At 37.0% G+C, this 27,252-nt stretch overlaps 1 protein-coding gene across 2 annotated transcripts in view; it reads left to right on the plus strand.

The window, feature by feature from the left end:
* The window catches only part of LOC149783553 (uncharacterized), an 85,813-nt gene that overhangs the window by 51,777 nt on the left and 6,784 nt on the right, over positions 1 to 27,252 (plus strand). Inside the window, exons 8-10 of one of the 2 annotated variants that reach the window (XM_089931819.1) lie at positions 16,649 to 16,776; positions 18,602 to 18,662; positions 20,845 to 24,357. In XM_089931819.1, the coding sequence (XP_089787945.1) occupies positions 16,649 to 16,776; positions 18,602 to 18,662; positions 20,845 to 20,946 (291 nt within the window). In that variant the 3' untranslated portion in view covers positions 20,947 to 24,357. Of the gene's footprint in view, positions 1 to 16,648; positions 16,777 to 18,601; positions 18,663 to 20,844; positions 24,358 to 27,252 lie in introns of those variants that run through there. The other variant, XM_089931820.1, reaches the window with a different exon arrangement.

Genomic DNA, 27,252 nt, shown 5'->3' on the forward strand with positions numbered 1-27,252 from the left:
CCGTGCCATCGGGATGGGACGAACGTATGCCGACAAGAACGACACGTTAGAATGGAAAAGAGCCTGGAAAACTATTCAACGATCGGACCGAGCCAAACAACAAAGAGAAGAAGAGATCCTGTTACAGCAAGCGGAGATATATAAAGACACACTCTGTGTCATTCCCGAAATGCCATGCTACGGTGATGGCTAACAATTTCTCGGGATACGATATGCAATTTCATCTCAGATTCTATACGTAACAAAGAACCAAACGTCCTAAAGTGACTTTGAACGGAGCCAAAATCATTTCCATGCAAGTGGGACAAGTGCAGTTTAAAGATTCGATGAGTTACTTGGCCATTCCTTTGAGTCGAGTGCCTAAAACGTTTGGAATGACAGAAATGGCCAAAGGCTATTTTCGCACTTTTTCAATCAACACGTTATTCTACCCCATTTGCCTGAGGCTCACTACTGCGACCCCGACAACATACGCACCGAACAACGAAAAGCTTTCTACGCTTGGTAACAGACTCACGCCTCAGACCCCTTCGACTTCAGGAATAAATGTTAAAGTATTGCCGTTCCGAAGTGGACATTTTACGGAGTTGCTGTGGAATATTTGGAGAATTATTCCTTGAGCACGGAGGGATCGATCCCTTTGAAGAATCCAGCACCATTACCAAAGCGTTTTCCTTAGTGTATCGCCAACGATTCAAGCCTGAAAACACCCTGGTTGTCATAAGCCCTCTAATGACCAATTTTGTCAAACGTCAATACACGTTATAACCCTACGCCGGCTACATTACTTGTGCAATAAGAAAGACAAATAGATCCAACATGTCTGCAATGAAGGATGCGAAAAGACCATCGGAAGGTATTTGGTGGATGGCTGGGACTTAGAAAACCCCAAGTTCGTGTACGAGTTTAATGGGTGCTTTTTCCACGGGTGTCTCATCTGCTACCATCAACGTGGCACGAAAAATCAGTTTTTACAACGGACCATGGAAGTCTTGTACCAGGCCACTTGTCAGCGTCGCTTGAAGTTAGAACAGCAAGGATACCTAGTTGTGGAAATTAGGGAACATGAATACAATCACCGTTGAAAATCAATCCTCGGAACCTATGGCACAGTTTGTAATGAAGACGAAAGAATGCCACCTGTTTGCTGTCCCAAGCCAACGAGGAGAAAGGAGAAGAAATTAAATACGAGTAAGTGTATTCGCTGTATTCTTACGTGTGCAAATATTATCACTTTTCTGTATGGTACCCGCAGTTGCTGACCGAACACATCGACGTGGACAACATTCGACAATACGAAGGAATAATCAAGTGCCAAGCCTTTCCTCCAATAGACTTGTACCCTTCCGGCTTATCTCACCACTGCAAAGGAGAAATGATGTTTTCCTTGTGCCGTACTTGTGCCTAGACGTGCAATCAAGACCAGTCTTGTCGGCACACCCAGGTAGAAAACGCCCCTTGACGGGAACGTGGGTCAGCGTGGAATTGTTCAAAACTCTGGACCTGGAATACCGACTGTTAGAAGTGTACGAAATTTACCACTTTCCCAAGACAGAACGGTGCCACAAGGGCGACCAAACTAAGAAAGTTATTTTCGCAGATTACGTGGATGCCTTTTTGAAACTGAAACAAGATACCTGTGGTTATCCTTCCTGGTGCCACACTCCCTAAGACCAAAACAAATTCGAGGCAAAATATTGGGAGCAGGAATGCATCACTTCAGAAAAGGTGGAGAAAAACGAAGGAAGGCGAGCATTTGACAAAGTTATGTTAAGCCGCTTGTGGGGCAAAATGGCACAGCGCCGTGTTTCCCCAAGACAGAATATTTTACAGAACCTTTAGCTACTTCCAGATGATTCACGACAAAACTAAATATATGAAACACGTGGACGTACTCCGTGAGGACTTGATCTTAGTCAATTACGAGGATGAACTGGACTATGTAGAAGCCTACTAATTTGGAAATGTCATCATTGTGGCATACGTGTACGAAGCTTTAAATCGTCTGGGTGAACGTCACCCTGACATCAATGGAGACAGTTTATGATCCTGGACGGACAAGCACATGGACGAAAACATTATAAGTTTTGCTAATGGCGGTCCCAAACATTACAGCAACGAATACCGGGCCAAAAAAGGAAAGAGCCCATGATTGACTCTCAATTATCGAATTAGTCGAGTGGTTAACTTTGGCGTTCTGAAAGAAGCTTTACAGTCTGGATAGGACGGAATCTTTATTCTGACCACCTGCGAACCGCATAAGATTGTGTGTTATCCCATACACTAAATCGTCAGTTGGCCTGTGAAACAGTATATGAAATCGTGTACCAGAAGCGAGTGCAACTTCCGAATCACTTCACATTGCCTTACCGACACGTCGATATAGGTCAGGATATAAAAAGAGAAAACGTCCAAGACCGATAGTTCATTGTAACTACAGAGACCAAGAGTTGTGGTCCTACATTCAAACGTCCAGTGAAAAAGGTAAATTTTAAACCTGTGTTAGTGACAGTGACAGAAGAAGACCCCATCACGGAGGACAACAACTCTCTTCAGGACAGGTCTGTCATGGACATTCCTGGAAGGTCATTCTGACAGGCAACCTGCGGACCTCTACCAAATACTGCGATTCTCAGAATATTACACACTTTCCCTGGAACACCTTTTTTTTAAAACCAAAAGCATGTTGTACAGTAACTTATTTATATTCCACTTTGATCGTTGTGATGTGTATTTTATCGCTGTACATAACCATTTGGCTTTTGTGTACGTTTGTCTTTCGTGTTGTTCAATTTTAATTCGCAATAAACGTGTCCTGAAAAAAAAGTATACAAGCTCATGTCTTGTCTGTCTTCTTTTCAAAAGTGACATTCACTGCTTGCTCTTTCTCCATTTTTAAAGTCATTGACTAAAAGTTAGATCGTGCCAGTTGAGAGGCCTTGCATCTTGTCAAACGTTTGATCGAACATAAACATCATTTGATCGATCGTTCACCTCAACGGATCGTGTGGTGTTACAAAGAGTGGCAATCAGCGTTCAGAATCTTAAGAGAAAGTCAAGTTGATTATCATGTCATCATATTTGTGGACGGCATCCATAGCGAAGACGACGGGATCGTATCTGACCCCAGTCTGACCCCACTCAAACTCATCTAGTCACTTTCGACGACACGTTAGGAAAAGACGAAGAAGATATTAAACTGCTAATCTCGCAAAGGGCATCATCGTAATGTTAGCATCATTTATATCACCCGAAATTTGTTTCAACAAAGTAAAGCCCATCGCACCATCAGTCTCAATGCTCTTTATGTGCTCTTGTTTAAAAGCCCTAGGGATAAATCGCAAGTGCGAATGTTAGCCAAAGAGTTTGGAACGCCATGACTGACTTATGCGTAAGACGATGACACTCAAACCCCACACGCCTATTTACTCGTGGATTTAAAACCCACCACCTCTGATTTTTTGCGATTTCGTAATTATCTGTTTCACATCTGGTGCCACGACGGAGGCCCCGTCGTGTACACGCCCCTGTCGTCGACTTAACAAAAACATATATAAAATCCTCGTACACTTTGGGTGTGTCTCACACATCGTCAACATGACGTCCCTTCGGTCTTATATTTCGGTCTAAATGATTCGTACCTTGTACGGCATCAGTCGCACAAAAATCTAAAAATACGTTCTCGTATATTAAAAGCCAGTCTCAAAAAAGTCGTTCGATGGTTTACGGCGACATCACGTAAATTACTGCAAGGCATCATTCAAGCTTGTTTGAGAGAAACAAAGTAAACTTGACGCAACTGGTCGATCCTCGCATCGACACTCAAAATAAAAAGCAAATCGTTTTGAAACCTGGAGGTAGCGGTTCTACAGCAGGTGTCATCATTCGTTCCCTGTTAAAATTGGATCCCAATGCCTACAATGTCCTCCCCAAGAATAAAGCCTCTCACAAAAAGCCAAGCACACCCAAAAGAATAAAAAGAGCATTGGTTTCAAGACTAGGTCACAGCAAGAGAAAACGAAATTCCAACAGAAAAAGAAAAAGAAAAACCCACAGAAAAGACGCCAAAAAACAGCTTCTTCCCGCAAGATCCCATGACCTACAGCGACTGTGACCGCGCCTCCAGTTTCCTCAGGTTATTCAACTTCTCCGTTGCTAGTGATGGCAGCCAAGCCCAATATGACAACCACTCTTCCTCGTTTGATGAAATAATAGACACCATCGTCTCAAGGAACATCTCCTTCAGCGGTGACACCCTCCTCCTCTTTAGCTGCAGTATCAGCTGCTCACAAAGTACCTGCACCTAAAATAAACGTTCAAGAGAGATCCGACATGTTACAGGGATTATTGGATTTCGTCCAAGCAAGAACTGTCCCTATTTAGTCCGTTGCGAACCCCTCCACGATGTGTGATGCCTGTCATGAAGTTGATACGACGTAAAGGTAACCAGAGGCGAATCATTCAGGTATAAAAAACGACCTGCGGTAAAGAATGGGGATCAGTGGATCAGTGTTTTGTGATCGTGAACGCCCAAAAATGTCCCCTAAAATAAGTGCACACTACTCTCTGGATGAAAAATGAAAGATAAGGAAAGGACTTCCCTCTTGTTTAGCCAAACATTGGGACATGTTGTCTTTCCTGTTCAAAGCTCCTTCACCCATGCGAAAACAACCCATTCAAACAGTCTCCAAAGATGTCATCACCGTGAACGAATGTTGTCTTAAAGAAAGAAGAAAGAATGCTTAGACAAACATCAACACATTCTTTGCCAAATTGTTAAAAAGAAAATACCCATCAGTAAAAAGAAAAAGATGCTGCTGCAGAGAGGTGGATGGATTTTTTTCTCGGATTTCTTGTCAAAGGAATGATAGGAGCCATGCTGGGAGGACTGTTGGTAGGAATTTTACCCATGGGTCCAATATGAAAGTACCAAGAAGATAAAAATGACCTCCGGAGTGAAACGATTTCAGACGCGACCTTTGGAATCGAATGGAAGGACGAAAACTGGCTTCTATGCCCTACGATTGATGGATGAAATACCATCGTTGGCAAGAACAACGGACCCCGCATTTGCCTACCAATCCTAATTTGACAGAGATGTCCCACTTACAACATGTATTAAAATTGTTGATGGATTGTAACGACTTGTCCGAAAGAGAAAAATCACAATGGTACGGTCAGCTATTGCAACGATTGCAACTATTCCACCTGAAAGCTGTAGACGAAACAGCTAAACCGACTTTGAAAGGTTTCTGGACCCTGATGAAAAGTCTCACCACTACCCACATTGACCAAGGCAGAAAATGTTAACAACATCACCAGAGAAAGTATGCAAGTTAACAACACCACATACATCCAGATGGATTAGAAAGATGGTGGCCACCCCTTCTTCCAAAAAGAGAAAAAGAAAGTAAATACAGAAGTGAAACAAGAACCGATTACCCTTGTTCAAACATCCTTCTACTCTTCGACACATATCACTTGACGGACACGCAAAGCATTACTATCCAGGAAAATACCACACGAAAAAAAAAAGATTTGCATCAGTGAAGAGTGTGTGATTTAGTAACAAAAATGGAGGTGTTAACCAGTATTTACTACGATCCATCCCATCCTGCGGGATGCGTAGGAGTTCAGAAATTGTATCCAACTGCCAAATCCCGTCTGAAAAGTCTACGTTTAACTCAAGTGCAATGATGAGTACAAGAACACGCCATGTACACTTTACACAAACCAATTCGACGAACATTTCCAGACGTTGCACCCGAGTGGATGGCATCGATCATCAATGGCAATCCGATTTAGTCGACGTCTCTCATTTGGATACCTAATCGAGGCTACAAATATTTGTTTTGTGTTATCAATGTCTTTTCCAAATTTGCCTGGGTTGTGCCATTGACTTCCAAATCGAGCAATGAGTTAGTGCGAGCCCTCAAACTAGCGTTAAAACAAAGTAGTCGTCCCCTCTTCGATGGCAAACCGACAAAGACACCAAATTTCTGAACCAAGCTTTCCAAAAAGAATTAAACAAACGAGATATTCGTTTTTTCACCACCGAGAATCCCAAAAATATTTCAGCATCGTGAAACGCACCTTCAAAAGAACGCATGTGGAAATATTTTACGCATCAACACACTCTCAAGTACATCGACGGTCCAAGAGTACAACCAATCGCAATCGTACCACCGGAGTATCGGACGTGCTCCCACCAATACCCCCATGAAGTGACTCCCGACAACGAAGTGACTGTTCTTGAGCACCTGTTTAGTACTTTGCCGACAGTGAATGTCCCCAAACAAGGTGGAGTGTTGGCAGCAGGAGGTTGGGTGCGCATTGGCAAAATCAAACGCACTTTCGACAAAGGTAACTTACTCAAATGGACCACTGAATTGTTTCACGTCACTAGACGAGTGCGTGTCCGTCGTCCTGCAGTCTATAAGGGGAAGTGTTAAAAGGAACGTTTTACTTGCCCGAGTTACAACTTGTTGCCAAAAAAGAAGACGAAGTGTATTTCATCAAAATTATGCTCGAACGAAGAACCCCAAAAGTGTCAAAGAAGTAAAAGTACGTTGGAAAGGATATCCAACCAGTTTTGATTCCTGGATCGACGCTTCGCAAGTTATTAACTATAAAAAGAAGTGAGCATCATGTCCTTCAACACAGCCTCAGCTGTCACTACAACAGGCAACCACTCCTTCACTCAGGTCTTCTACGCATGAGCGACAAAAACAACCTTTGTGGGTGTGGTGTGGAGAAAGTGTGCCTAAAGCTCAAATAGTCTTTTTCTGCCAAATCTTTGTGGTGTATTGTGTCATCGGTGTCACCATTGCCAATTTGAGTTTACAACAAGGTGAGAAACAATTGTGGATCATTTTACTGAGCAGTTTCATTGGTTACCTTCTTCCCAATCCTTCTCTAAAATACTTCTCGAACGGTAACAACGGGAGTCTTGTATCCAACGTCAGTCGCCACTCCTGCAGTCACCACCACAACACCAATATTTTTGGCGTAGGCACTCCACTGATTTCCAGTTACCCCTCGCACAGCAGAACTCTGAAAGTATGAACAACAATAACCAATTTTACTTAATGTTATACAGTGACAGTTCCATGGAGGTATTTCCCAACAATACTTTGGGTTGTTACACGGCCAAATTATCTCAGGTCATCCAATTGGATCACGAAACTCATTGGGAATTCGCTTTGGTAGAAAGGATTTACCCTACACAAATGAAAAGCGTTTCTGAAACTCAAAACACTTTTCAGGTCGAAATCCTGAACTTCCAATTGCAAGAAGAGATAAATAAAATCAGGTTTTCTGTTGACACAAAGTCAGCAAGCAATCCGTTATTAAGCATTTACACTGAGAAAATTCTGTCAGGCTATTATTTTATAGGTGATGATTTGGTGGACACAATTGCTGAAAGGTCGAGGCAGCGTTTGGCAAAGCCCTGAACAAAGCCCAAAAAGTGATAATATTGAGTACCATAAAGTGGCTTGTCGCCTACTGATGAAATTTCAGGATACCAAAACGTTGTTCATCATGTTTAATGGTAGTTTGTTTAAATTTTGGGACTTCGACAGTTGGCAGCACAGAATTTAAGCCCGAAGATCAACAGTAATATAAATTTCTACAGGGCTTTTGTATTCCCCTGTAGAACTAAACAAAGGACTCAATTTTATCATTGTTTACTCTGAAATGGTGGAGTACAATGTGGTGCGAAACACCTCCGTACCGTTACTGCGTGTCATTCCTTTCAAATTGAATTCTACCACGGTCACTGACGAGGAAGGAGAAAACACCTATCACGTTCATCGCGAATTTGTACATCCTCACTTTTTGCACGTCAGTAAGTCGTATTGCGACACTGTCAACATTGCAATAAAAGGGGATCTGGGACAAAATATTGTATTCTCCAAAGTGAAATTCACGTTGAAGCTCCATTTTCGAAAACGATTCTCTAACGAGTTGTAAGTCATGTATTTAGTGTACCGAGTAGTTGCTCGACAGGGATGACTTGGTTTAGGTGATATGTTAAAAATCGGCCTTTCGTTCGGTGGCCCCCGTTTTGAAACCGGTTGTGACATGAGGATTGCTGGCCTTGAAAAATTCCGCATTCGGCATAGAATTTCTCCATAATGTCATAATCGACAAACAAAAACGTAAAGAATCTTTATTGAGAGCAGGCAAAAATGTTTTGCTTCAAACAGGCAAAGATATTTTTGATCGGCGAGAAACTCCTATAAATGGCCTGAACTGTGCCAAGTCAGAAATTTCTGCTTCCCTGATGCCACAGCAAGGACAAGGCAGAAAGAGGCGACGAAAACGCCCCTTCAGAAACCGTCCGACTCTCAGAGCCAGAAAGACTAAGAAAAGAAGAACCGTCCGAGACTTAAACGCTTTTGATTATTAAAAAAGGGAGAGAAAAAGAAAGAAAGAAAATGATGCATTGAGAGACTTGCGCCTGTTCCAAGTTGAACCTAGATCTATTTGCAATACCACTCACTATAATGATGATGCAAGAATCCCAATGGGTAGAATTTCATCCCATCTCCTCTTTGACGGCCTCAGCTCCCATCGACATTGAAATGAAAGGATAGCCCGAAGATTACATCGATCTGAACAGTAGTTACTTGTACCTGAAAGTCAAAGTGAACGAAACGGCTTGTAGCGATCTAGATGCCGATGAGGCAGTAGCTTCCTACAACACTTTCATGCATTACTTGAATAACAAACTGGTCAGCAGAAGCATGGATAATTACCCTTATCGAGCGTACCTGGAAAATCTCTTGACGTACAGAAAAGAAGCTAAAACACACATCCGGATGCTTGCGTTGTATGGAAACCTGACACAGCGGGCAAGTTCGATGAGGTGGCAGAAAAATAGTGCACCAATAAGGGATTATATGCACGTCAAATCATTGCTGGAAGCCGAAGTTTAGAACTGATGAACGCTTTCATTTGGACATGTGGTTACAAGAGAAGTATTTGCTGAACGGTTTGGGTGTTCGCCTGGGACTCAATCGCAGCAGTACCGCTTTCCATTTGATGGCTGGTGCTACCGAATATAAAACCTACATCGAGGAAGCCAGACTCTACGTGCAAGTGGGAAACGACATCAGTCATGTTTTGAGCAGAATGACCGCCAGGTATCCGATACGACGCGTGGAAGTAAAAACATTCACCATTTCCACTGGGCTATGATCCAATATCCACGGTCATCTGTTCCAAAGACAGGCACCCAATCAATTAACCATTGGTATCGTGAGCAATGCAGCCTTCAACGGAGATCACAGTCAAAATCCTTTTCATCACTACAACGTGTCAAATATGAAAGTCAGTCGCGATGGCAAGACCATGTGTACCAGACCCTTGCAACCTGATTTTAGTGTCAAGATGAACTACCTGAGGTCGTACCTATCCCTGTACGAAGCCACCGGACAGTTAGGAACCAACACCAGTCACAGCATTACGCACGAAGATTATGCAGGAGGCTACGCTTTGAACGCTTTTGATTTCACTCCAGACCAAGGCAGCGACGAGGGACATTTCCACTATATAATATCAGGACAGATCCTTGTAGAACTTCAGTTTGCGAATGCCCTCCTTGAGACGGTTAACGTCATCCTGTATGCCGAATTTGATAATACGATAGAAATCAACAGTTTGAGAGAAGTCATTCTAGACTATTATAAGCAATGGAAGACTGTAATCCCTCTTTGAATAGTGGAGAATCTATGGAAATGGAATGGGAGGATACCGTGAAAGTTGAACCCAAACACAAAGACGAAGAGATCATAGTGATAAAGTCCAGATGGCCAGAAGAAAAAGAACATTTATTCTCCTGTTTGTCAAACACCTGGCAGAAAAAATTACGGAATTGATCAATTAAGATTGCTATGGATCATCGCAGTCAAATTCAACACGATAAATGTCTGATGCTGAGTCAAGAAGAAAACTTGGACGAGCATCTGGACGAAGCTTGGAGTCTCATCTCGGAAGAAGCCGTATTGCATCATTGGTATAAAGACTTGCGTTATCATTCCTCTCCTCCATTGCTGGATCCAGAGATCCATCGCATAGAAGCTGTCTTGGCTAAGAGTGCTGAGAAGAAGCGAAGAAACGGTTACTTGTCAGAGATTTTAAAGCAAAATGTTACGATTGAATTGATGACTTATCATTACCCGTGAAAAACAAACTAGAAAACAAGACATCACAACAATGGATACATGGGAACATTATTACTTTTTGAACAACAGTTTACAAACTGCTTCTTGGAATCCTGTCGTGTATGCTAAAGATCAACTGCCTCATCGCTCACCTAAAGTCCATCAAGCTTATGTCATCAACACGGACGACAGTCATCTCCCAGAAACCCACTTGGTAGCCGTCTACGTTCCTAAATAAGTATATCTGGAGTATTTTGATTCGTATGGATTGCCACCTTTGGAAGACGACATCATCGACTTTATGAGAAGAAATGCACAGACGACACGATTCAATAATGTGAAATTACAAAGCACAGATTCGATGGTGTGTATACAATATTTTGTGTACTTTCTTCATCGATGCAGTTTTGGATATTCTTTAGAACATTTGTGACTTATTTTGATCGTCCCTCTTCTAGAAACGATGACAAAGTAGATTGATGGTTTTGTGACCATTATGGTTATCTATTGTCTTTAGCTTTAGCCATCATTGGAAGTCTCACTTCACTTCACAATGTTGTCAACCTTGTCAAAAATGATTTGTTTTGTTTTCTTGTTAGTTGTTGGTTGTTTGTTGTTTGAATAGAAAATGTCGTTTGTTTTAAATTTTTCCTCATGATACATGGTCTTTGATTTCTTTCTATCCCTCACCCTTAAATCAACTCTATAGTATTTTGACCCAACAAAACATCGTAGGGATGTTTTCCTTCACGTCCGTGCTTGACAAATACAAGTGGCAGTGCTCGTTAGTCTGGCTATCCATCGTTGATTAATCATTTGTGAACAAATGAGCAGCAGAATCACAAAACTCTTGGAACTCTAAATGCACCTGGAGTATGCCAGGCGCTTCCTTGACGAACTGCTATGGAGGCAATTGTAGAAAGTACGAGAATAGAAGAGGGAAAGGAGGAGAGGAGAAAGTAGAAAGAAAAGGAAGAAAAATCCTGCCTCAACTCATGCTGAGACCTCTGTGTGAGGTCAAGCCTGAGGTAAGGACGCCTACACCATTACAACCAGCACGACAACCAGCACTACAATCACATCAACGTCAGCTACAGCCACAAGTACCAGTGCTAGAGATAAGAAGACCTCATCATCCCGACTGCAAAACAAAAGACAGAGGGAAGTATTCACTATCCCACAAAGTAAAGACTGGGATGATGAGGCCACTTAACCGGGGTTTGCGCTCCCAAGAACAAATGTAACTTGGGAGCAGGACTGGAGTAGACGCTGCATGTGTTGGGTCAGGCCTGGGAGATGCCAGCATTATCCAGGTGTATTTCAAGTTATAAAGATACAGTCCTTCTCAAAGTTAACAAAATCTCTGGAAAAGAGACTTTTCAAGTTGCCAATTTGAGTGAGTGTGGATTAGTGTGATTATAAACACTCACTCCTTTACTGATGTGATTGTGTGTGTGTGTGTGTGTGTGTGTGTGTGTGTGTGTGTGTGTGTGTGTGTGTTTGTATTTGTGTGTTTGTATGCGTGTTTGTGCGGATAGCATATTTTGAGTTTGTTTTTTCCTTTCCCTTGTGTGGATAGTATATTAGGGTTTGTATGCGTACGCGTACGTTTGAGTGGATAGTAGAGTGTGTTTGTGTTCATAGTATAGTGTGTGTTTGTATGTGTGCGCGTACGTTTGTGTGGATAGTATATTTGGTGTTTATTTTTTCTCCTTCCCGTGTGTGCATATTATATTTGGGGTTTGTATGAATGAGCGTACGTTTATGTGGATTGTATATATTGTGGTTTTTCCCCTTCTGGTGTGTGGATAGTAGATATTGTTTTTTTTATAGTATATTTTGGGTTTGTATGCGTTCGCGAACGTTTGTGTGGATAGTAGATATTATGGTTTTCTTCTCCTTCCTGTGTGTGAATAATATATATTGGGGTTTTCGATAGTATATTTTGGGTTTGTATACGTGCGCATACGTTTGTGCGGATATTAGAGTGTGTGTTTGTGTGTCTGTATGCATACGCATATGGTTTGTGTGGATAATAGAGTGTGTGTTTTTGTGGATAAAAGAGAGTGTTTTGTAGGGGATCGCGTACATTTGTGCGGATAGTACATCTGCGGTTTGTTTTTTCTCCTCTTCCCGTGTGTGGATAATATAATGGTGTTTCTATGAAAATAGAAGAAACCTAAAGACCCACCCTAAGGACCACTCGTATGCCTCGAAAAGATTTGCTTTCTTGTCTCAAAATTTGTTAGTCGATTTTATAGATTAGGTGTTGTATATGTTTTATATGTCTGTGTCTATATCCTGTCAGTCCCTTCCCCGCTAAGCGTTGTTTTATTGGTATAGTCTATGAACTAGCTGAACTTACCCGCCACCCGATACCCGCTGAACTAGCTGAACTTACCCGCTACCCCATGTCACTGTTTGCTGTTTGGCCCGATTGAGGTCATCTCCTTGCGATATCCTTGCTAATGTCTAGTACTGTGATGTCACCTCACCTATTCAATTTCCCTTGTCGCTATATCACTGTGAAATGCTAAAACGCTTGGCGGGGCGGGTAAGCTAAAATAGATCAGCGGTGACACTACGAATAAAACAATGCTTGGCGGGGTGGGACATATAACTGGATATAATGATTGGCGGAGCGGGACATATCACTTTATAGAACGCCTGGTGGACATTTTTGCAAATGTCCAGTACCGTGACGTCACCTCACCTATTCCATTCCTATTATCCATATGCAACAACCCAACTGTCCCTTGTCGGTATACAAACCCTATGTTCTCCATGTTCAATTCACATTGATGCTAAACATGCCCAGTGAACTAACCCGCTACCCGCTACCCGCTACCCTATATAACAACCCCATCTGAAAAATATTGTCGCTATATCGTCCCAAAGGGGGTTCTGTAATGTATTTTTCATTGTCGCTATATCGTCCCCTTTAACTACTATTATTGGTCAATGCAGTGTGATGTTTGATCCTATTTAGATTCTAGACGCTTTGTTTATTATTGACAATATTAGGAAAGAAAAATGCTTCCTTTTTCATTCGGACACATTGTGTATAACGATGTATCAGTTTATCCCTTTTGGATTCTAACATTCACAAAGGACGGAGAATCAGATATTTCTATTTGTAAAACACACTATGTTTATTCTATATACTATACGCGTATTTGTATGCACCATTCAATGATGTAGAGACGAGTGTCTACGTTTATAGACTGGCTATAAGGCAATATTGTGCGGAAAGTGAAACAATATACCGTCAGGTGGCACAGTACAATAAGTTTCCGCTTGACGAAGGAAATAATTTATTTCAGCAATACAATGATTCTCATGTGGCGTAGATAATAAATTCACAGAGCAGTAGCATCGGCATCCTTGAGAGAAAAATGTTGAAGCCAAAGGTTTTAACAATTTGATTTCACCTATTAGGACTTTGTTCATTTATTTTGGTCATATCTGCGCTCAAATGTAAAAGATGAGGCTTTGGCAAGCCTACTCACTTGTTCGGTAACAGATTTATGTAGTGGAATTATGTGTTTCCGCGAACATCAGCAATGAGTTATTGGATTAAATGATGTGTTTTTGAGAATGATTAGTAACCTGATTTCGCTTTTATTAAACTTGATGGAATACAGATGGAAAACCGGCCATATGAGATAAAATTTAGATATGTACTTATTTTCCATTTTATGATAAAGAAATGTCTTGAAATTATAGTAATATAAATGTTAACAGCACATTGAGTCAGTTTTTTTCCATAGTTTTAAGAGGAAATGTATCCTGTTTCAGAGTGCCACGTCATGACGTTAAGGTACTGTCGCTCAAATCGTAACGGAATAGTTTAGTTCGTTACAAAAACAGATCTATCTGCAATGTCTCATTAAATCTTGTTTCATGTCGTGAAACAATGTCTAGTGATTAAATACTGAACTTTTAGTTAACTAGGTTCAATATGTATGATGCAGCTTTTGTTATTGATATGTATATCCTTTAACTATGTGATGGATAGAATATTGGAGGTATGACATATTCTTCTGTGACACGATCTTTTTCATTTGAACATACTCAAGTGAAAACAATAAATATATAGTAATGTAATGCCGCAATTATATTTCATTTATATAGCACAGACTAGCTAAAAGTTTGCTAAAGAACAACATAAAGCTCCTCACTCCTCTGGGGTTCTTAGACATGATATAACTGATAGCAGAGGCTGACAAATCCTGTTACATTTTTGAAACATATTCTTGAGAATGTCTGCACTCTTCATCAGGTCTGAACGCTTGTTCATCTTATCCTGGACCTTCATAATATTTAAGGGATCTCCTTCTGATTAGAGGCATTCTTTCCAAACATTACACATGGTGCGTGAGGTCGGTAACGCTCTGTGACATAAATTTTTGATACACAAAGTGCCCTGTGCCTCGCATGGGCTTGAAGAGCTGGGCGAGATATTCCTTCGAGTCATTCCACTGTTAGGTAGTATCTCCATCAGCTGGGCGATATCATAAGGTTTCTCTTGCAAACTTTAAGCGTTCTCCTCATGTTTAAAATTTAGTCATAAACTGTATATTAGTTCTGACGTGAAATACGATGTTATTCGCAACTGAAACATTTTGTGATAAAATTGCGTACTATCTTTTTACTGACGTCAGTTTTATGTTGGTTTGTTTTCAATGACTACGTCGTCAGATTTATTATTCATGACTTCCTCCTCACTGTCGGATTCTTCGTCATCGGGGTGCATGTTTTTCACATTACGAAAACATCGTCTGGAAACCAACATCGTCAGATAGTAACGAGGGAGAATGATAGTTGGATGCATGAACCCTACCAAAGTGTTCCGCAAATATATCTTCCTTTACATAAATAACAAACACAGTTTACACACAAAACACAAATAGATTCAACAAACAATTAATTTTTTCTTCAAAACGTCACTTTTTAGTTACTAATTTTTTTGTTTCATTTTATTTGAGTTTGAGGTCGTGGACATTTTCCCAAAAATCTAGAAAAAAATGTTGTTAATGTAAATATGCCGATAATATCTTTGACTACTTCTCATCAAATAAAAAGTATGATACCGAATGACACAATGCTTTATCTGAATATGCCCTCTAAAAAATCCCTTTGAAACAAACAAGCACAAAGTTTATAATCAATGAAATAATTTGCACTGCTCTACACTGTTACTTCAGTTTCCTAAAGATAAATATACTTTGAAGTTGCGCCTATTCGTGGCTTATTTCCTAATTACACCTTCTAATTATTTGTTGGATACAACGAACTTCTACAAGCCTTCATTGCATAAAAACCTTGATTGAAACATCAAAGACATACATATTAATTTGATCATCTACTATTCGTTTAAAATTGCAACTTTTTTAAACTTAACATTGAGTTTAAGGAATAACGAAAAATAGTGGGAAAAGCGACAATGGGATTTGAACCGGGTCCGTTCGGATAGCAATGTGAAACTACCGTTTGTACAACCGAATCTACATTGTTGTACATAATCTCCTTTGTCCTGCATAACTCTTCAACGCGCTGTACACTATTTTGCGTTACAGAACTTTTGTCTGGTTCTTTCTCCAAACTTTCATAGACAGTATAAGTCATAGCAAACATATGAAATAATTCTTAGATATTTTAGTTTATGTAGGTCATAATATCATATATATTCATATAGTTTATAAAGTTCAGACTTGTTCGTCGATCAGCAAAGAATAATCGAATTATAGCGATACATGTATTAACAATTATATTCTCTACATTTATTCATGCTGTCTGTGTTTTGAAATATTTATTTAATAGTAGGGATTAACACACGCTAAATACAGTGTCATCTCCAGAATCAATGACAAATTTGCAAAGCACTTCTCTTGAGTCCAGTATCAGTCAGACATGCGAATGGCAAACCACTTCCGAGTAATTATGACGTACTTTGATTTGGGTTCAATGCGTTTCTCGCTTAATGCCGTAAAGCCCGATTTCGTATGATCTGGCTCACACACACACACACACTCACACACACACACACACACACATATATATATATATATATATATATATATATATATATATATATATATATATATATATATATACACACAATGGGAAAAATAAATGAAAATCAATTAAATGATGGTTACATTCAGTACAATAATTAAAAGGTATCTAAAATTGTACATGTTTTTCCCAATATAATGGCAAACAAACGCAAGCCGAAAATTAGTTACATCATCTTTTATTGCAGACACCTTTGCAAGACATTGGTCACTTTTCAGCATTTCGTGTTAGGATTACAGTATGGTTATAACAGAAACCTCCCAAAAATATTGGCCGTTCCGTTTGTTTTGCATTTAAACATAAGGTGGTGCCACATTTGCTGCTACCTTTACATAAATAAAAAAACGCACCTCACCCACGAGAAGAGGAAAGTGCTTTTAATTCATTTTATTTTGTCATAGGCGGAATCAGATGTAGCAGACACTACCCGGACCGCTCCACACTCTGCACCAAAAGAAACCGTGATTTCAATACGGAATTGGACATCCACTGATGTAAACAATTGGATAAAGAAACACAATCTTTCCAGGTAGGAAACTAATGTACCAAATGGAGCATTTGAAACTGACGCTGATATATTATTAAGTCAAACTAGCTTATTACATAAAATTTATATTCATCAAATGGTTGAAAAAATACTACTTGGCACGTTACTGATATTATTTTTTACTTTGTGATCACATAAAGTATAATACATAATATAAGGTTCCTAGTAATGTTGATGGCGGATATTCTCGCCAAGCAAAAGCTAAAGAGATATCTCGTTTGTTTTTCTGTGCAATGATTTCCTCAGAACAATAAATGGGCGTTGAGAATAAAAGATGAAAGCGAACTAAACGATGCATGTTTGTATTGTCTTGGAAGCTTAAAGAGAAAACAGCTAAGCATATGATTATTGACTTAACAGAAAGAAGTACTCCAAATCTGGACAGAAATATATAAAAAAAACGGTTTATTCATTCACACATTTTGATTGATAGTTGTATTCGATAAGCTGACATGATGTTCAAAATATATTCTATTATTTAACAATACACTATAATATTAAGTGACCACTTCTTGTGGAGCTTGTTTTAAGGTACAGAATCATTGAAGCGAAGAATATCAGGATCATTTTCGAATTTAGCTTCCCAGCTAGTGCAAATGTTGTTCCTTAAATGGATTTCAGTAATACAAATATACGTATTTGCGGCATTTGACTTTAACCAGGTTTCCTCTCATTGTTGGTAAAGTTATAGAACGGATGACTAAGAACCTTCTTGATATAAAAGTATGATTCACAGAATTATATAAGTGAGATAAGTGATTCAATTTGACAAGGTTATGAAGAGTTACTGAACCATTATGCCGATTAACAGAGAAAATCGTACATATAACATATAAATACCGAACTTCAAGAAGATACTTACACGATTGCCACCTCGTGGAACCGGTCTTAACTTCTACCTTCATATATGACAATCACTATTTAAAACTATGCTTATATATTAGGTTATGTTCCTTCTCTCCTCGTTCAGATTTTCATCTTGATAATGCTAAAATGCATAGATTATACATAAAATTTTAGATGAAAGCAATCTACTTTGAAAGAAATTTATTTACATAATTAAACCCAAATATTTACTTAAGATATAAAATCCAGTCTTGTACTCGATTTTCCAAATGTACAATTGTATGACATATATTTGAAGTGTATAGTGTTTGACAAGAAAGCGATTCAGTGACCCTAAATTGATATATCATACTGACATTTGTCTGTTTATATATGTACATGCAGAGTTACTACGGATTATTCTTGGTTTTAATTGTCTTGTTTATATCATTAACATAAAAGTATAAAATAAAATAAAAATCGTAGAAATGTTGCCAGATAGATACATACAAATATAAACATTTTATTTAAGTATCAGGAACGTTCGTTAACATGTTGAGAGCAAACTTATTTATACAAAAGCCATTGGTAAAGGTTTTGTCGATATTAAGTAAATTATTTATTATCTCCCCTTGTATTTTGACTCAAGTTGCTATGGTCTGTATACTATCTAACATAATCAATTCGCTGTGTGATCAAACCCCAAAGAGGAGAAGCAGGCTCAAGTCTGCTGAATATCGCTTGAATTTTGTACACTGATCTAAATAACCTGACTAATGATGTAGTCATATTGTGATCGTAAGAGTGGTTTCGCATTGAAGCATTTTAATATAAATTAAATAGCTAAGAAAAACATTTTACGTTTGCAAAAGTAATATTTATTCAAGTCTTATTGCCTCAATATCACTCACTGAGCTGAACGCAAAATCAACTACATTGTAATGAAATAATGTAAAATATTGAAGTTGTATTTGACTTTTAGGAAAGAGCTTGGGCAACTGACAGGAAGAGACCTAGCAGGATTGATCGCAATGAAAGACAAGGTATAACGATACATATTAATCATATTGCCATGTACTATTAAGTCTTCTTTGGTAACACCAGTGTAAGTTATGTTGACATAATAACCTCACTCTCCATTGGACCAAATTAATGTAAAGTTATTTACAGTTTCTCAGCTATAAAAGCTAAGAAACCTTTATCTAAGTCGCTAGAACGCATACATTAGCTTTAGAATTTCGGTTATTCCAGAGTCTTTGAATACTGTTTCCTTGTCGCGAGACAGGATATTAGTTACCATAATTCTGAGGCATATAAATGCTCTCTACTCTGGCAATAATGTCTTTGGTGGTCAATATGTGCAATTAATTGTTCCATTTTATTTTAATTTTGTTAGATTGTTGTATCTTCCTTGCTCATGTATGTATGTATATATATATATATATATATATATATATATATATATATATATATATATATATATATATATATATATATATATATGTATATATATATATATATATATATATATATATATATATATATATATATATATATATATATATGCTGTCGGGCATTTCTGGGCACCTAAGGTTTAAGGTTTCCGTCACCAATACTGAAGCAATACTGAAACAAATTACACACCGTATTCGCCCAATTGACGAAAATAAAATACTGCACTGCATACCATTTGAAAAGAGGCAATTGTCACCATAATATTCTTTACAAAATAATATTCATTTTGGACACCGCATACCACCCATGTGTTTTCGTGACTCGCGATATGTCGGTCTATTCTGCGCATAGCTTTGAAAAGATGTAATGTTTATTAATTAGGCTATGGAAATGAAATACATTACTTTTGGGCTGTTTCTGTCAGTATTTCGGTCGAGTAATTAGGTCAGGCTTATAGCCGGTTTTGCAATGTTCAACGTAACAATGCCAATAAATAACAAGATATACTAAGCAAACTAAACTGATCGTGTAAAACAAAATAGTAAAGTTCAGTATTTAAAAAAAAATATATTATGCTGAAGAGAACTAACAATGAATAGGATGCAATGTGTTTACAACTTTTCATTTATGGGAAAAGAATTTTAAAAATTTAGAAACAGACTATATGCCTGGGAGTTTCTTGAAAATCCCTTTCTAGCGGCAAGTCGACATATTGTATGGCAGACGATAAAACTACGTGTGGGACACCTTCTTGTAAAATTGGAAACTTTGATTAAAATGCTGTATTGTTTCCAGGTATACATTTCCATTTGTTGTATAATGTATTTGTTTATGATTCTAAAAGATAAATAGTAAATAGGTTTCTCTGGGTTACAAGTTCAAGACGGTAAAGGAGTACACTTTATGAATATCGCTTCCTTCATAAGAGGACTATCGTTCTTTCTTGAAACAAATTGGATATTCGACCAAAAACAACATGTGATCCAATGTTTACAGGAATGTCGTATCGTTGCACAGAATTATCTGAACTGGCCGACGTGGTGGTATATATATATATATATATATATATATATATATATATATATATATATATATATATACTGATATATATATGCAGATTGTTTTCTTCATTTCTGTTCAGAAATGCTTAACTTATTGTTCAGAAACAGCACCAGGAGCGGGACAAGTTGGTTACGTAGTAATTACCATTTGTGCCAGGACTTGTAGGTCTATCACTAGCTTGATTATGCCCATATTCATATGCTTACCAACGATATGATGACACTTCTAAATTGTCAAACCGCATTAGCTTTGTTGGATAATGTGTATGCCTGGCTTGCAATTTATAACAAGATGACATAAGATACATTATACATTAACTGTATGTGAGGTTGTGCAAACAATGAATTCGTTTGCTGAAACGCGGAACTTGTACTATTTAAGAAGAAATTACCGAATCGTACAGGTATTATTATAAAGTGTGGAAACAAAAACCGTGCGAATGTGGCAGAAGATAAATTTCTTGCAATAATATATGCTGGATTATATACTTTCAATGTCTGCTTGTGTAAATAGTTTGAAAATCATAACATGTAGACGATCCCATCCCACTACAAAGGTATATCATATTGTAATGTACGACAATACTTGTCTAAAGTTCAATACAGTCTCCAATAATGAATCAGGTAAGCAAGAAAAATATAAAAATTTGAATGCTCGTTTCGAACATGACCTGGTTATACGTACTAGGACATTTTTATATGTTTCCAGGCTCCAGAAAGTTTCTACAAGTGCCTCAGGAAGGATCTGCAAATTAAGAGCCCCGCAACGATTGACATGTTGACGGAAGCTCTTAATGATTTCACTAACTGACTACGCAATCCAAGATGCAGCACAATATTGTTTTAAACAACGTTCAGTACTCTGAGGAGAAAACATTATTTTGTTATGATTTTATTTCGCCACGGTTAAGTGTAGCATTCTACTAAACGAGTCATGACCATCCTATAGTGGAGCCAAAATGGCTGTCATGTAAATATACATTTCGTCGTCCCTTATTGAGTCGTTTCATTCCTACTATATTTCTTTTTATTCATACATCAAATGTAACTTTTTAAAATTAATTCAGTTAGTCGCTTAAAATAGTAAACTTCTCGGCGATATTATTCAAGATTACGTACATGTCTGCTGTTTTGTTACACCTGTTTAAGTATTATTTGTTCTTTGTGGCTCTATTAACAGTTTCAATGGTCTCATCACGGCGAAAACATAGCAAACGTTGAAACATATTTTAGGTCACACTTACCAAAACACAATCCTGTTAATCTTCCCTACGTTCGAAATTCCCATACACGCGATGATGAATCCATATAGTTGACTCGACACTATCAACAAATGTCTAGCAATTTTACAGTTAAAACATACATGAACTCCATGTTTTACGATGCTATATTCAGGTCTCTGTATGTCTCAGTTCATTTTCGGCATCCTTTACCTCGCAAAATAGATCCATATCTGTAAATTTAGTGTTGTGAGAGAGAGAGAGAGAGAGAGAGAGAGGAGTAGGTTTATTTGTGTAGGAAACACAATCGTAAAGCACATTGTGATATAATACTGACTTTGCAACGGTTTAACAAGGAATAAAACTCTTTTTAGATGACTTAACTTTTAGCTTTCCAATTTTGCTCAGTGAGAAACATCTATTTTTCCTACTTAAGAAACTTTTATTTGTAGCAAAGAAGCAGATATTTCCATGTCAGTATTCTCCTCCAGTCACACGACACTATCGATATTTGTGTCTCACAGTTTCCATACACGTGCATTTCTTGATGTTAGTGATAGATAGCCCTTAAATCATTTATTCATATTGAATCCTCTGGAAAGTTTATGTCATGCAGTTTTATGGTAGTACTTTAAGTGGTCACTGTTGTTTTGCATTCATTTCGAATTCTATGCGTACGCATATGCCAGTCTTTTGTACGGACACTTGAAGCACCATAGACCAAATTGTGTACCTATAAATATTATGATTAATCTCTAAGACCCAAAATGGCCTGCTATTGTTTTGCTTTTCTTGTATCTGTCCTGTACATTTCAGTGTATTGGTCCATATTCATTTGCAATATGCACCTACGATAATAATTTTCGTCATCACTACCGGAGATTGAAGGTATATCAAATGAAACCTTTGATTCACATACCAAAAATGTTATTAATTTTCTTCAAAACCAATTTGTACAATATACATATAGAATTCAAAGTTAACCTGCTTTGACATGTCGGTGCAGCTCTTAAAGCTGCCAATAAATTACAATCATCATTTGCTGACTGACCTATTTAATATATGCTCATAAGCAGAAATACTTTTGTAAATAATTTAACAGAAGCTTGAATTATCTCCCTTTAAAAGTCATGCATTATAACATTACCCACCTTTCTTTGTTCTACCATTGTTAACCGAATTCAAGACATGTTTCAGCTTATTTCATGACATTTTTTATGAACAAAATTATATCTCAGTTAGATTACCGACAAAATCTTCGCTGTGATTGATTACAGCTAAAATGATATTGACGACGGGAAATTAACTAACGGTTTTCTTCTTAGATCTAGGTAAATATTTTAATATTGTTAATCCCGTAAAGTTTTGCTACACACCATATCAAGGTGAAAGGTTACAAAACCTACATTGCGGTGCTTTTCAATTAATATTAATGCAGATTTCAAGCAGTTTGTTGGAGATATGGTTCTCCCATTTTAACGACATTTAAATCGGAGTACAACATATATTTATGTTAGGATTTCTCTAATTCATATGGTATAAATGATTTTCTAAAGTGTTGGAAACACTTTTCATTGTGATAGACTCTACGAATGTAGATGTTACATACTATTACGTTAACCATACACATGTTATCAATGTTAAGAACTGGATGTACATTTACAACATGTTTTATATATATATATATATATATATATATATATATATATATATATATATATATATATATATATATATATATATAAACAATGAAGGTAGCTTAAAATTACATAAATCTAATGTGCATATCCTCAGTACGAGAAGTAGCCAAATGTAGATAATTATACACAGAAGCAAATGGTACAAAGTTGAATATGCTAGATGTGTTAAAGGTTTGGGCGTACCTAATAATAATGTTATATCCTGGTCTTATCACTTAAAAATATTCTTTATAACAATACCTGAGTAAAAAGAGAAGTTAAGGAACAGTTGCTGCTTTTACTTTGGATCAGGTGACCCGAAAGGTGCCCAACATAAATGCATTTTTAAAGATTGTCTCTGCTGTTGCACTTCTTGGGTAATAACCCGTATTTCCTCTAGCACGCATAAACTATATTGTTAATAAAATGAGCAGCCAGGATGATTTTATTTGGTAAAATATTTTAGTATCAACATCATCTCTTTTCAGCAATCTAACATGAATGCTAAGTAAGGATTGTATCATCAATATCATAAAAAAGGACTTCTTAGTTTCAAGGTCTTAAATAATTTTGTATAGAAACTATGCTATGCCGTATATCGTGTTTTATTAGCAGTGTGATTTGTCTTTAAATACGGTATATGCACTATGACTGGACTATATATTAATGCTGTAGCTGAAATTATAATTGGGCTATATATTAATGCAGTACATACATAAATGATCGGGCTATATTTGCATAAGTTATGAGCACAATGATTGCGTCATGAGTATGAATATGAAATGTGATTTAGCTATATAATACCAATGTATATGCTTTAATAAAGGGATGTATAGTATTGTGTTAGATGGAAGTATAATTGTCCAATGTATTAATGTGGCATATGTAAGCATGTTTGAACTGCATATTCATGTGGCATATGTAAGCATGTTTGAACTACATATTAATGTGGCATATGTAAGCATGTTTGAACTACATATTAATGTGGCATATGTAAGCATACTTGAACTACATATTCAGGTGGCATATGTAAGCATGTTTGAACTACATATTCATGTGGCATATGTAAGCATGTTTAAACTACATATTAATGTGGCATATGTAAGCATGTTTGAACTACATATTAATGTGGCATATGTAAGCATACTTGAACTACATATTCAGGTGGCATATGTAAGCATGCTTGAACTACATATTCAGGTGGCATATGTAAGCATGTTTGAACTACATATTCAGGTGGCATATGTAAGCATGTTTGAACTACATATTCATGTGGCATATGTAAGCATGTTTGAACTACATATTAATGTGGCATATGTAAGCATGTTTGAACTACATATTCATGTGGCATATGTAAGCATGTTTGAACTACATATTAATGTGGCATATGTAAGCATACTTGAACTACATATTCAGGTGGCATATGTAAGCATGTTTGAACTACATATTCATGTGGCATATGTAAGCATGTTTGAACTACATATTCATGTGGCATATGTAAGCATGTTTGAACTACATATTAATGTGGCATATGTAAGCATACTTGAACTACATATTCAGGTGGCATATGTAAGCATGTTTGAACTACATATTCATGTGGCATATGTAAGCATGTTTGAACTACATATTAATGTGGCATATGTAAGCATACTTGAACTACATATTCAGGTAGCATATGTAAGCATGTTTGAACTACATATTCATGTGGCATATGTAAGCATGTTTGAACTACATATTAATGTGGCATATGTAAGCATGCTTGAACTACATATTCATGTGGCATATGTAAGCATGTTTGAACTACATATTGATGTGGCATATGTAAGCATGTTTGAACTACATATTCATGTGGCATATGTAAGCATGTTTGAACTACATATTGATGTGGCATATGTAAGCATGTTTGAACTACATATTAATGTGGCATATGTAAGCATGTTTGAACTACATATTCATGTGGCATATGTAAGCATGTTTGAACTACATATTAATGTGGCATATGTAAGCATGTTTGAACTACATATTAATGTGGCATATGTAAGCATGTTTGAACTACATATTCAGGTGGCATATGTAAGCATACTTGAACTACATATTCATGTGGCATATGTAAGCATGTTTGAACTACATATTAATGTGGCATATGTAAGCATATTTGAACTACATATTCAGGTGGCATATGTAAGCATGCTTGAACTACATATTCAGGTGGCATATGTAAGCATTCTTGAATTATATATTCAGGTGGCATATGTAAGCATGCTTGAACTACATATTCATGTGGTAAATGCACAAATGATTCAAGTTACATATTAATGTGTTGCACGCATGTATTATTGGGCTATGTATGGGATATATGAACTGATTTTAATTCAAGCAATTGAAGCGTCGAAATCTGTTTATAATTCAAATCTCCGAATCACACCTTCTTCATCGAAAACTTTTCGCTCGTTACATCAGTTGATCGCCTTGTGTTAATTGATCATATAACATTTATTATTATCCTATAGTTTACTTACATACCTTCAAATAAATAGTCAGACTTTGAGTGGTGCCACGTTTTGATGTACATTGCAATCAACATGACCTAAGCTTAATGATAAAACCCTCATGTAAAATATAGCTGTGATAATAGATGTCTATTCACTAATATAATATAAAATAAATCTGATAAAATACTGACTGTTAACTAATAACCACTAATAATATATGTAACGATACATGACCGATAGCTAATAACATTAAAAACACCTGTAATATTACAGGACTGTTCACCAATAACAGTTAAAACATATCTGTGATAATTTAGGATTTATCATCCGTAACAATTCCTGCAATGTATAAAGCAATATAATATCTGCATTATTCCTCTTGCTTGTAAGAGAATCAATCGGCACGTTCACTTGCATAACAAGATTGAAAACAACCATTATGTATTTTCATTATATGACTATTTAGATCAGACTTAAAAGCATTTTCAGTAGGCACTCAACGACAATACTGTTAAAATATATAAGAGGATTGTTTCACAATACATGTTTGTTGTGAATGAAAGCTGAAAAGTTCATTAGTTAAAGTGGTGCATAAACTGTGTCAATGAGCCATTGTATTGGTAGTACTAAATAGCAATGCATACTTGGGTTCTCAATGATTTGATTTATGTTCATGTAAAATATAACGACGGTGAGATTGTGTTCATCGTAGTCAATACTACCTTTGGAACTAATAAGTGACTAAATAATTTACATAATCAAATTATTGATGCAAATTAAGTTCAAAGTGCAAACTATTCATTTATCTAACACTGAATGACGTACTGGCATGGCAATCTGCACCACGTGATGTGTCTATATATATATATATATATATATATATATATATATATATATATATATATATATATCCGAGTTCTATTCCTCTTCTTTTCTCCAAGAGAAATTTTCGTGACAATTTACGTAGTGTGATACTGTGTGCATTTTAACAAGACCTTAGACTTGAGCTAAACGCCATATATTTTTTATATGGAATGGGAATTCGGTACGTTATGTGCTTTATATGGTAAACACAGACAACGTAACGTGAAATTCAAATTTTAAAAACGAAGGAATAAATTTGAAACTATGAGAGCTAAGGCTCTTTTCCTCTCTTTGGTAAATCAATGTTATTTCTTATTTTTAATAAAGTTTATATAATTTAGACTTTGATATGAATTTGATTTGAAAATGCAACAATTTCGCTTTTACTTCATTTTAGAACATAGACATAACTACATCTGATACAGTTTATATTTTCCTTACGCGTCAGGAGAAAAGATTCATTCTTTGCATATTTTGTTACCATATGTCTTTCTTTTGGTTTGCTAGATTCTTCAAACTGTTTTTTTTTTGCTTGAAGTTCGATTCATACTTTTATTTTATCAGTAAGGAAAGTAGTTCCTCGGTATAATTGCTACTTTCTTATTTTATTCCTTTATGTTTTGTTTATGTTTGTATGTATGTAGGCTACGCGGTTATGTACATATAAGCATTATAGCTTGCTCTCAAACTTCACATATATTAGATTCATCATCTGAAGATTTGCAAACATGATAAAGACCTCGCTGCACTCATGTTTGTCTGGGTTATTGTTATTTCCCTTAACGACTTTCATCGAGAGAGAGAGAGAGAGAGAGAGAGAGAGCAGCATATGCAAATTTCAATATTAAAATACATTAATAAG

Source organism: Sinohyriopsis cumingii, chromosome 14 (assembly GCF_028554795.1).
Source record: "Sinohyriopsis cumingii isolate HCF-2022 chromosome 14, ASM2855479v2, whole genome shotgun sequence".
NCBI classification, from domain to species: domain Eukaryota; kingdom Metazoa; phylum Mollusca; class Bivalvia; order Unionida; family Unionidae; genus Sinohyriopsis; species Sinohyriopsis cumingii.